We start from the raw sequence: 12,530 nt of genomic DNA, 5'->3' as shown, positions 1-12,530 counted from the left end.
TTCGACCCCCAAAGGGGTCGCGACCCACAGGTTGAGAACCGCTGCTCTAAATGGTATGGTGACAAAGGACGCAGACGAGGGGTTTTGCTGGTAAAGAATCTTCAGTGGTCCAGAAAATACACCAAATTTGATCCATAATTGCTTTTCAACGAGATAAACAAAATGGACACACCTGAAAATCTCTTCAATAGACACGCCCCTAATCCTCAATTTAAGTTTTCACAATATAACTGATATAAATCCATGATGAGGGGCTGTCGTTTGCATTAAGTGGCTGGATGCTAGTTACACTGGCTGATTACAGTGATAAGAAGCATGAGAAGCGCTGTGTCCAATTTGCAATCACAGGACTAGAAGCGATAGGAAAAGAGGGGTCTAAATACTTGAGCAAGACTGGAGGACTCAAAAGCTCAGATACAAATGGAAGTCCTTGTGATGTGATAGTATTCCTGTGTATAGAATGTGTACCTTGGTTCACATAAGTCTGAAATGCTCTAGCTTCTGAACTTCTCCTCCCTCCCCACAAAAACAACTGCTTTTATGAAGCCATTTTTGGGAGCACAGTTTCTTAGGGTGGAATTGCAGTCCTGGAGGAGCGAGGGAGGTAGTACCTTAAAGGAATACTTGCGACTTATGCGGTCCTCGGGACCCACAGGCGAGATCACATAGCTGGGCAGAGGGATGCTTCCAAGAACCACTTCTTCTCGGCTGTCTTTGAATTGAAAAACACATCAGAATAACCTCCTGTGGCACCTTCCTTGGGCTGGTCCATCCCACTGTCCTAGTTCAGGGCGCCTTATCTCTCCCAGAATGACTACTCTTACTGATGAGCCATTCAGCTGTTCCCTGGGGACCTGTGTGCTAATGTTGGAACTACACAGGTGAATCAGACAGGGCCTTCTCCCCAAGGATGGAGACGGGCACGTAAACACGCTCGACTCAGCCCGCGAACTCCTGAAATACAACAGTATCCCAAATGCTGCGGGAACACAGAGGCGGGCGTGGCACACAGTCTGGGAAGTCGAGAAGGCTTCAGAAGGTGATGTTTCGAGTGTTTTAAAGGATGGGGAGGGGCATTCTGGGTGGAGCAAACCTCATACGCAAAGTTAGAGCATCCCACCTCCCACATCTATTCTCAGCCTCCTCCAAACCATCTTCATTACCAGAAGCAGCTTCCTGCCACAGTTGGTCCTGCTGCTCTCCTACTCAAAGGCACTTACTTGCTGACTGCCTACTGGATACAGAAGGAAGCCCCACCTCCTCTGCCTGGTGTCACAACCCTTTTGCCTTTTGGCCCTTTCCCCACCTCCTGAGCCTTCTCTCTTAGGACAACCTCCATGCAAGACTCACTCTGGCCTCCCAGGTCTGTCATCCCACTTTCTCCTGCTTCTAGAACTTTACTCAAGTGTTTCCTCTGCTTGTAATGCCCATCTCTCCCCTACACACAGGCAGAGCTCTACCCATCCCTGAAAGCCCAACTCAAATCCCATCTCTTCTAAGAAGCCACCTCAAATTCTCCAATACGGAATTGACTTCTTGCTCTCCCTGAACTGCCCGAGCACTTTGGATGTTTTCTAAAGCACCCATCACAGTCTAGTCTTGGCTTAAAAGTAAGCTATGTCTTCCTCCATATTTTCAGGCTTATTTCCTTCTCACCATTGCACAGCCCTCAACTCTATGTGCTGGGGCTCCATAAATGTTCATATGGCCAACTCAATTCACCAGTTGCCCATCCAATATCAAAGTGGGTAAATCCAGGCAACAGGTTACAAAATACGATTTACCTATCTTCCCACCTCTCCAGATTGTGTCAAAGGTGTGCCTATGTCCCAAGCAGAAGCTGACACAACCCCAGATCTTGAGAACCTGAGTAGCAGGCAAATGGGGTTCTATTTATTTTAACTCAAAAAAGGACATTTCCAGTGCCAGGACTGGTAAAAATGAAGTCATCAACTATCCACATATGTAAAAGCGAACACGCTGTCAAGTCAATAGGTTATTAATTAGCTCAGGCCACTGGTCCAACCACTGGATTTGAGAAGACCACCATTTGCATCACCTCACCACCCTCTCCAGCACCAAGAGCCCTTAGTGGCCCGAACCTCGGCTCACCTTTATAGTAAAACAAGCAATAATCAGCAAGCACAAACCACCTCCTTTTCCACAGCCTCATCCCAGAACTGTCCTGCAAAGCAAAGAAAACTCATTAGGGCAATGTGTGAGCATGCTGTGCCCCCTGCCCCATCTTGACGTGCCCATATTCATGGTTTCTTTGAACAAATTAATAAATTCTTATTGCATAGCCATTCTTTGACTAGGACATTAAATTTTAGTTTCGGTGATGGTTTATCTCCAGGAAGTTTTTTTTTGTTTGTTTCCTGGAAACAGATTAAGATATTATAAGCATTCATCTTTTAGAAAGGATGATGTGAATTCAAAAATACAGTTCTTCCATTAAGAAAGATAACAGCTTTTAACAAAAAGGAAGCTATTTATTTATTTAAATGGTATGCTGTAAAATACCTTTATGCTGATTAGAAAACTGATTTACATAGTATGAATGAAGAGCTTAGGTTATGTAATTAACCAATGAGGCAAAGTTCTCATTTGACTAAGTTCAGTTCTCTGCCATAACAAACAGATTTTTTTGTGTGTTTTCCTTCCATTCAATGTAGAGGCTAGAATTTTCTTGCTATCAAATTGTATCATGACAAGAATCTGTCTTTATTCCTCTAAAATGTAACTTATGGGAGGGGAAAAAAAATCGTCGCCAGGATAGGACAATAATCGTGTTTTAGGGTCAGTCTTCTCCCAAACTTAGGAACATTCCAGAGCCGATTTTAGCTGTTAAAATTGTCTTCTTTCTGCAAAAGTTTTTGACAGGCTTAAATTAAAATTAAAAAAAAAAAATCTGACAGTTTCTAAACCTAACAACATAACATTTGTTCATTCTCCACTTACTAAAGTGCTAAACAACAAATTTAATTTGCTGAGTTCATGCGCTTCTTGGTTTTACCTTGACCAGATAATCTCTAAGGTCTTGGCATATGATATTTGCTTTGTTTGGAAAACCCCTCTCCATCCATCCATACCTGGTTCAAACATCACTTCCTCTGGGAAACCTTCCAAGACTCCCCCAAACACAGCTACATTCTCTCTGCTGTGTGTCCACCACATTCCACACAGACCTCTGTTACAGCTACAACACAGCCAAGGGGCCTGGGCTACGGGGTGGGACTGTGGAGAAGCATGATTCTAAAATCCCTTCCCTCTCCCTCCACATTTCCAAGGAGCACCCTTTTGTTTAATAGAGACAGGGATGCAACTGAAAAAAGTCAGAGGTAAGTTACTCAGGTAAGAAAACAGATGGGCAGAGAGGTAAGAAAAAAGTGAGAACAGGGCTGTGAGGGCAGGGGTATCATTCAGAAAGGGCGGTGCCAGAGGAGTGCCTGACAGAAAAGGCACGAGAGCTGTGCGAGTTGCCATGGGGAGCAGAGCCCGGCGGGGGGGGGGGGGGGGGGATGTCCCAGGGGACTTGTAAGGGACTTCTTCTTTGTAGTGTGTAATGTAATGCCCTCCTCTGTCTTCCCATAAAGCCTTTAGTAGAAATTCACATCATTGCTTTTGGAGTTTGATTTGTGGGGGAGTTTTTTGGATGGTGTGACATGGGAGAGACTGTGCTGGGTGATGATATGGCATGTGAAGGATGCGTCTATATGGGTTCCTTGAGGGCAAGAACCACATGTTATTCATTTCTTTGTATTTGCTGTGAGAGCACTTAGAACATGGCAGGCACTGGACGGGTGGATGGTTGGTTGGATGGTTGGATGGATGGATGGATGGATGGATGGATGGATGGATGGATGGATAAATGGCAAGGAGAGAAGGAAGAAGACAAAAGGGACATGGTCTCTGGTCCTGGGAGCTCACAGCCTGTCCATGGCCAGGGGACCAGAAGTAGAATAACTGGTGGTGAGAGTAGAGATGAAGGATGGCCTCAAGGGTGACGGAGCTGACAGGGCTTCCTGACCGAATGAATGTGGGAGGAGGAGAAGCTGGTGATGGTGCTGAGACTTCTAACCTGAGTGCCTGGGGGAATGGTGGTGTCATCACCAAGATCCAGAAAAAGCAGGATAGGGGGAAAAGAGAGGAAACAGGGTAAGGGGACAATGAGCTGAGACTGGCCAGTTTGGAATCTGAGGTACCAGACAGCTAGATATGTGTGCTAGACTGGGGGAGGAAAAAAATGGGATTTTCCAGCAAGTGACAACAAAGGCTCTTTAACATCAGGAAGGCAAGTGCTGGCAGTAAGGCTGCATTCATGCTGACCCACCCACACCAGCGCCTGGGTCCCAGAGAAGCCAACAGCACCAGGGTCAGCTGGATCTGGGGAGAGATGCTGTGGTCATTGAATGGACGGTCCACTCATAAAAATGAACAGCAAATCGCTCAGCACAGTGGACAGAATCTGCTTGCTGCTCCCAGTTCCCAGGGCCCAGGGGAAGGAAAGAAATCAACAACAACGACCTCGTCCTCCCCACTCTCCCTCCGCGGTCTCCTCACCTGCTTGTGCAGCCAGCCCCTCACCACCACTGGAACATTGGGGTTCCTCTGAATGGCCTGGTCCCTCTTCCCAAAGCTGTGGACTTTATTGCTGGACTTGATGATCTAGGAAAAAAGCAGACTTGAACTCGAACAGCGGAGGAGGGATTTAAGGAGACACAAAAAAGCACTTAATGGTAGGAGGACTGACTGTGGGTCCCCTCGGCCTTACTCTAAGTGGCAGCGCCCTTTGATCAAGAGAACAGCCAGGAGATTGGGAAGTGGTGTGCACATGGCCACAGCATTCTAATTAAAAGGCGAGTCCAAGACCTGTCAGGCTTCCCATCTAAGTCACAGAGGAAAATATTGAAAGGGAATTTTCAATCAACTTTCACTAGCAGCTGTTGGCCCCAATATGTCCTACAGCTTTCTGGAACAAAGCTACTTTTTGGTCACCAACTTTGCCAATTTCCAGATATTTACCCCTCCTATCTGGGTTCAGTCCTCAGCACTCTCCCCTTCTCTGCAATGCTCCCACATCTTGGGCACAGAAACCTCTGGGCCCTTTTCAAGGGCACCCTTCCTAGGGCCTATCTATCACAAATCTCTCCAGGCTGTCTCTAACACACATGGCCTTTCAAGGCACGCCTGGAAAATGACGAATACCTTCAAGGGCCTAGATTGTCAGTCCTGGTTCTGTCAATAATCGCCTGTTTTCTTGGGCAATTGACATAACCCCAATTGGCCTCAGTTTTTCAATCTATCGTTTGGGGAGAATACTTCTTACATGTCTCCCTCACAAAACTATGGCGAAAGTCAAATGCGTTTCTGGTTACCAAGGGGCGTGGCAAATATAAAAGAGGAAGGAAGGGTGGAGCAGCCAGGAGCTCACCTTGGGGCCAGGTTTGGCCTCCATGGTGGAAGTGGTCCCAGTCGTGGACGTTTCACTGACCATGCTGGATGGCCTTAGGTTTCTCTCTTGCTTCGACATATGTGGATTTGACCTGTGGGGAGACACGGGGCATCCAGTGAATAAGTGTCAGGCTGCAGTGGGAAGAGGAATCTGAGATCTATTCCAGGTTAGAGCTGGCTGATGGGCCTTAAACAATCTAGGATGAACCTTGTGAAGACCACCTGACTCCAGACTGCAGCCAGAGGGCCACAATGCCCAGACTATCCAGGTGCTTCAGGGAAGCGAGAGGATGACAGATGGGCACATCTCCACAGCCTGACACCCCACTAAGGGGCCAAGGCAGTCATCCCTGCCTGCTGCCCTAAGGTCCCCACATCGCATCTCTTAGTCACGTGTCTGTGGCAACTGCCCCATCAGATGGGCACACACAGTCACACACCACTCTTCAGAGCAAGAGCAATCCATACCCCTTACACACACACACACACACACACACACACACACACACACACACACACACACACACACANACACACACACACACACACACACACACACACACACACACACACACACATACACACACACTACACACCTCCATTTCCCTGGCTCACAAAAGAAACTGTTTATAATTAGTAACAAGAAATCACTTGCGTGCACATCTACACCCCCAGATACACACAGAGAATTGCTTACATAAATGCCAGTAGGGCCTGCCTCCCAAAATAGACTATTCAACAAAGAGTCCTATTCTGGGAACACTCTATCTGCCACAAAATAGAGCCATCAGAGATATTAACCCCTGTGCCATGCCTGGAGAGCAGGGAGAAATGAAGCATGCCTGGGTCCCCAGCGAGTATTCCCTCAGCGAGTCCCCATCAGCATCCAGTGACATCACACTTCCCACAGAGAAGCTCCACCTGCCCTGGGAAGGCCAGCCCTTTGGGAACATCTTGGTCCCACACTCAAGAGACACCAGAGAGAACCCCTCACCTGCTTCCACAGAGCCCCAGCATTTGCCAGGATTTCGAAGCAGCAGTGCTGGCAATGCCGCCACACAAATTCAATACTATCCTTGAACGGCTTGGGGCTGATTCCCAGACTCGGCTAACTCCAGGATCAGTGAGCCTTCCTCAAAAACGGAAGTCCCAGGCTGTGGCTGGGTTTTGTCCCTGTTCTGAGAAGCAACAGCATCCAGGAAGCTGTAGTAAATGAGGCTCTTTGCCGGAGGAGTGCAGAAAAATCTGAGCTGGAGGCCTGGGGCAGGACCCCGAGAAGATGGGGTGGAGGGTCCAGGCAGTACACAGCTGAGGAGGGAGACCTCTGAGGTCCTTTCGCACTCTCACTCTTACAGACGTGTTCCGAGGAAAAATCCTAGCTTCCACGTTGTAGATAAGGTCTGCTGCTTCCTTCAAAAACCACAACCGCTCAAAGGAGAAGGGATTCTTGCCATGCCCTAAGCCAGAGCCCCAATACCCTGCACCGTGAGAGAAGTTCTTCACAGAAGGGGCCGGGCCCTATCAGATGCTCGGTGGCTGGAGGTCCAAGTCCCTCCAGGCAGAAAGATCACTGGCTCCTTATCAGCTCAGCACTCACTCTGGATTCCCCGCCCCCAGCCTCCATCCCGGCCTGACTTTTGTTACTGCTCCCACTCAGAGAATGTCACCACACTCAGCCTGCTGGCTGTTGGCAGAGGCTGAGTGCAGCGCAGAGATAATCGCCTACTGGGGGTGGGCAGGGGCTCTGAGAGCCGGCCTTGTCCAGGCCCTGCCTCCGGGCAGAACTATGTCCCACGTGTCTTCCTGGAACCCGGGCTTGCCCGACTTTTCAGATTTCTAAGGTTTGAGACAAGGAAGGAGAATTCTCAGGTCATCTCAGTTACGGCTGCTGTATCTCTAAGCTAAAATTCAGGACACAGAGTCCAATAATTATTTTTTTTTAAATTTGTTTGGGATTTTATCAAGTTTAACTCGCTCCCCAACGGAGAGAGGCTTATTATAGAATATTTGAGAAACATACGAGAAAAAGGCTGAAAGGAAAGAAAAGAAAACCACATAGTCCTGCTACCCAAGGGGAAATCATTTTTAACACTTGATATATTTACTTTCATTCTTTTTTATATGCCTGTTGTTTTTTTGGTTTGTTTTTTGGGGACGGGGGGTTGTATTATATAATTGCGATCATACTGTGCTTATGATCTTGAATCTTGATTTTAAAAACCTTATTATAAACATTTTCTCCATTCTTTTGAACTCATCCACGTTTTACACGATGCATCCCATTCCATCAACTAGACATGCCGTTCCTCTTCTGTGGGCCCTGGGCTCCCTGGAGTTGTGACTGGCCCAGGAAATCCGGGACAGATGACCACCTTTGCCGTTTCTGCACCTTAGTCTTCAGCTCTAACTTGAACCATCCCCCTGCACTCTAGCCCAGGTCTCCTCCCCACACTGGCTTCTGAAATGCTGGCTGGCCAGGGAGCTCCTCCAGCCCAGAGCACAGGAAAGAGGCCTGTCTTGCAGCCTGGCGTGAGTGAGGAAAGAGAGGACCACCACCACCTACGGAGCCAGCTGTGAACATATTTCGGCAGGAGAAGGACTGGTTGTGGCCCCAGCACTGAACATCAGGGAAGGACAGTGTGTGGTGGGGCGTGGGGAGAGGGAGAAGCATAGGAAGTCACCTCCATTCTTCGTGAGGACTGCGGGGAGACCTGTGCTGAGCCACGCCCGGAGGAAGCAGGCTTGTAAGGAAATATGGGTGAAGCCCAAACCCAATGTGCTCCCAGGGAGGGGGCTGCGTGGCTCTACAAACAAGAAATGAATCTTCACCCGGGCTCCCAAAGGAAGCAGCAGACTCAACCATTACCTGGTAGACCCTGACCAGGCTCCTTGAAAGAACAAGGGGCACATAGCTACACACTCAGCCACGTAACAAGATCTGTCTTCAGAGGACACTCCTCTGATGGTGGGTAATGACCTTGCAGGTCCTCTATGGGTGAATACGACTTTGGGAAATAACTAGAAGTTATCCAGAATTAATAATAATGATTTTTTTAAAAGGTGGTGGTCATGTTTTGGATACCATTTGGCATCCAAAAATGAGAATATTAAAAAAAGTCTCAAAAAAACCAACTTTCTCACTCGGCTGAAAAGCTGGCTCTAATGGAAACTTCTAGAGGTCGTTTATCACACTGTTTTAAGTAATGGGCACCTCAGTGGTGCAGGTGTGTGACCTCCTGAAGAGATAACACTGAGGGGCCATCACTCACTTGGATATGGGTACATTTGCTTCAGCCACTTTAGAGCCCGGTGGGGCAAACACTAATTTGTCCTCCTCAGACAGTGGTATCTTCCTATCAGGTTTCACCCCAGAACCGTCCCCCCTTCCCCCGAGCAGTGCATGTGGCCTTGAGCTGAGCAGCTGTGAGGATGGTTCAGTGCTGACAGCCTGCCCTCAGGCACATGAGTCACACAGATCCTGGGGAGAGGAGACCAAAATCTTACGGAAGGCAGGCTCTCCATGTCCTTAACTAAAATCCTGTTCACTTAAAGGCCTGTTTGCCAGGTTTCTGTGCTATCTGGATTCCCAAGATACACTGGGATGAGCTGAACAAAGACTTCGCTTTCCTTGACCTGGGCTACACGCATACTGATTATTTTGTTGGAAGGGTGTTGGCTGAAGCTTAAAACAGTGACCTAGAGTTTTAACGTAATTGCCTCCCATCTGAAAGGAACAAAAGAAGTTAGGACCAGACCAAAAATAACAACAACAACAACAACAAAAACCAGTCTGGAGAAGCCCAATAGCAAAATGACTTCACTCTACTCTGAGCTTCCCAAGGATGTGTCAGGTGAGCCTGGGCGGGAAATTACTTTCTCTGTCCTCAACCTCCCCATCTTTAAAAGGAGCTGCTTCTGCTTCCTGCGTCCCCAGGGGCCAATGCACAGAACACCAACAGACAGACGAGTAAGAAAGGGAGGTTATAATTCTGGAGGCACTTTTTTCTGTTGGGTCTGAATTTATGTGAATCTGGGTCATGGAATCCTCAGCTGCCTCTCAGTCAACATCTTGAACAGGAACGGGCTAAAGTGGGATCCCAGCAAGACCCTTCCCTACCCTATTGCCAGCACAACAGGTAGGTCCCGAAGCTAAGTGTCACCAGCCTTTAGGGACAGGTACGCAAGGTCAGGCAAGGAGAGGGATTGGGCTATGCTTGTCTAGCACCTACTGTGTGCCAGGCACTTTGCTTGCATTACCTCAGTTAATCCTGCAAAGCCCGTTTGACCATCTCCATTTTATAGATGAGAAACAGGCTCAGAGAAATTAATGACTTGCCCAAGACAGAAGCTGGATTCCAAAAACCTGGGCTTTGCCACAGAGACACCATCCCATAGCAAGTCCCACAGTATGAGAAAGGCAAACTTTGGCTCTTCTCAGGGCCAAGACTAACCCCCAAGCCAAGAGGATCCTGGGGTGCTGGAAGACTGAGCCCAGAATCACTGGGTCTCAACAAAGCTCCGCAGCTTACTGAGTCCTCTATGCTCTACGAGTCGCATTGCACCTCTGGGCCTCAGTTTCCATTATTGCAAAGTGGGGTGAAAACTACTCTCACAAGGCAGTTGTGTCGATTGAAATAACGCTTTGAAAACCATAAAGCACTGCCCTGAATGAAAAGCACTGTTTGTGATTGTTACCAGTAGAGACCCCAGAATTTAAATCTCACGAACCCTTTACTTTTATTTCCAAAGTACTTCTCTCCAGAGAGCTCAAGATGCCAAACAATTAACTTCTAAACAATCATTTCCTATAAACTTCCTTATCAGCACCTTATCTGGGGCTTGTGTAAAGTGCAGTTTAACCTCGTGCCTGTAGTACTGGGCTGCTGTTCTTTCCCCAGGACGATGACAATGTCAAGAGTCTTCCAGGCTATGAGAAGAGGTTAGAAAGCTATGGGGAATCAGGAATCTCTTACTGACAAGACATCATTAGATGATACCTGTATCCCATTAATTCCTGGAAAAATGGGCCCCAAATTCATACTCTGTCCTCAAGGATCCTCCACAGAGAACTCAGCTAAAATTATTGCTCTGAAACTCCAGAGGGCTGCATGAGAAAAGGCACATTCACAAACCACCAGCAAATTTTTTAAGGCGCTTACACCCACCACCTAAGGGGTTTGGGGAAAGCAATGCACAATGAAAAGCAAAAATAAAAGAACGTTTTTGTCCCAGATGGGCAGACACCTCCACACCCCCTCTTCCCAGAGAAAGAGACACACACAGACAGACCGCCAACGCTCCCTGTACGCTCCCAACGCCCTGGGGGAGGCTGTCTGACACGGGTTTTCATTCAGCAAGTGTGGCCTCATCACTCAGCTATGGCTTTTGGTATTTTTTCCCCTTCCTCCCCAACTCCTCTCTCTAGAACACAAGCTCCATTTCCTCACCCCACCCCACCCCACCCCACCCCACTCCACCTCGGGAGCTGGAAACCAGCCCAACTAGCACTCCTCACCTGGCATGAAAATTAGCCAGTGAGCTGTAAGGGCTCCCCTCCCAAACCCCCAAGCCCAAGCATTGCCCTGGTCTGAGTCCTACTCTGCCAAATGACCCTGGGCCAGTATCCTCCGCTGTCCGGGCTTCTATCTGCGCCGAAGGAGAAATAGGCCTTGACCTCTACTGTTCCTCCCCCTCTGCTTTGCTGTGTCAGAGATGCTGCTGACGGTCCTAACCGGAGCCATTGGCGAGCCCTCTTCCGGCCTATCTGCTCCTCCTGGCTTACCCGGCAGCCACTTCTCTCATTAGAACATAACCTTTTCTAATGGAGATCTGGGCACTTTCCAGGCCAGAGGGAGGGAAAAGAAGAGGACAAGGGAAGTCACAGGAAGAAACAAATGCCAGTGTGCAAGCAGCAGCTTCCTTTCTGCACATGGCGAAGTCACCACTGCAGCATTTTCACCCAGTGCAGACAGAGCCGGAGCCGCGGTGGCTGTGTGGCAATGACTGCACCCCCAGTGCCGATGCCCTTCCCAACATCAACATCAAAAGCCAAGCCCACACCCAGGTGTCTGAAGGAAGGAAGGACACGGTCACCACCTCTTCCCCTACCTGTGACTGTCACAGACGCTGTCTCCTAGACCAAGAAGGAAAACTGAACAGTCCAAGTTTCTGTATCTGCTTGCCAGGTGTTTCCATTTTTCCTCATTTTTTTCTGCTGCCATGGCAACCAAATGCAACAGGCAAAGCTAGCCCAAGACTGTCAGTCTGGAGAGACAAGGTGCTGGCTGTACAGCTGCAGCGAGCAACTCATTGGCCTCACAGCCCAGGGCTCAGCAGAGGAGCAACAGGGCAGACACCTTTTCCCAGCTCCGAGTTGTAGTGCACCCCACCCCCATCCTGTGCTTTGGGTCTCTGTCAGCTCTTACCAACTTGTAACTGCAGGAGGAAAGGGAGACAGCCATATCCCCTAGCAGCAGGAGACGTTCCACCCCAAGGCCCATCATCGGCACAAGCCCTGGAGAGCCTTGCCCCGAAGCCTGCAAAAATGAACCCCCAAAGAGGCCAAAGGTCAGGAAGGTCATTCTTACCTTCAGCAAGATAATATCTTTGTTAAGTGTTATCCTCGAAACACCACTCAGGACATTCTGGGCAATTCCAATTTGTAGTCCTTTTCCCAAACAATCCAATGAGAAAACAGAGGGCTACTCAGACCCAAGGGAAGGAATGAGCTAAGTTCGCTAGGATGCCGGGAAAGCAGGCCAGGCCAGGCCAGGCCAGGCCAGGGTCCTCTCTGTGCTAAGAAACTCCAAGGCGATCTTGGGGGCCTTGCAGCCGGCTTCTGAGCACAGCCACAGGCTTCTGAACTTCCAGAGCGCATACTCTCTCTCCACGAGGCCCCACCTCAACATCAAATGCTTGACAGAGCCTGGGGATCAGTGCACACAGCCTGCTGTCAGTCAGCTGCCAGCGTCGAGGCTCCGGAATGCTTCTTTCGTCTTCCCCAAGAGCTGCAGAGGCGTCTGTCAGCAGCTTCCAGGGCCGACCAGCACTGAGGAGGAAATGCTCCTATGCAGAGC

General features: G+C 48.9%; 1 protein-coding gene across 1 annotated transcript in view; it reads right to left on the bottom strand.

Moving 5' to 3' along the window:
* PLEKHA7 (pleckstrin homology domain containing A7) overlaps nt 1-12,530 on the bottom strand; it is a 233,011-nt gene that overhangs the window by 78,651 nt on the left and 141,830 nt on the right. The window contains exons 5-8 of the mRNA XM_019652532.1: nt 5,435-5,546; nt 4,564-4,668; nt 2,113-2,185; nt 612-712 (exon numbers count right to left, since the gene is read on the bottom strand). Of these exons, the coding sequence (XP_019508077.1) occupies nt 612-712; nt 2,113-2,185; nt 4,564-4,668; nt 5,435-5,546 (391 nt within the window). The remainder of the gene's footprint in view (nt 1-611; nt 713-2,112; nt 2,186-4,563; nt 4,669-5,434; nt 5,547-12,530) is intronic.

This window comes from Hipposideros armiger, unplaced genomic scaffold, assembly GCF_001890085.2.
Source record: "Hipposideros armiger isolate ML-2016 unplaced genomic scaffold, ASM189008v1 scaffold_181, whole genome shotgun sequence".
Classification (NCBI taxonomy): Eukaryota; Metazoa; Chordata; class Mammalia; order Chiroptera; family Hipposideridae; genus Hipposideros; species Hipposideros armiger.
The sequence above is the reverse complement of the archived record's forward strand: the minus strand, read 5'-3'. Positions and strand labels throughout refer to the sequence as shown.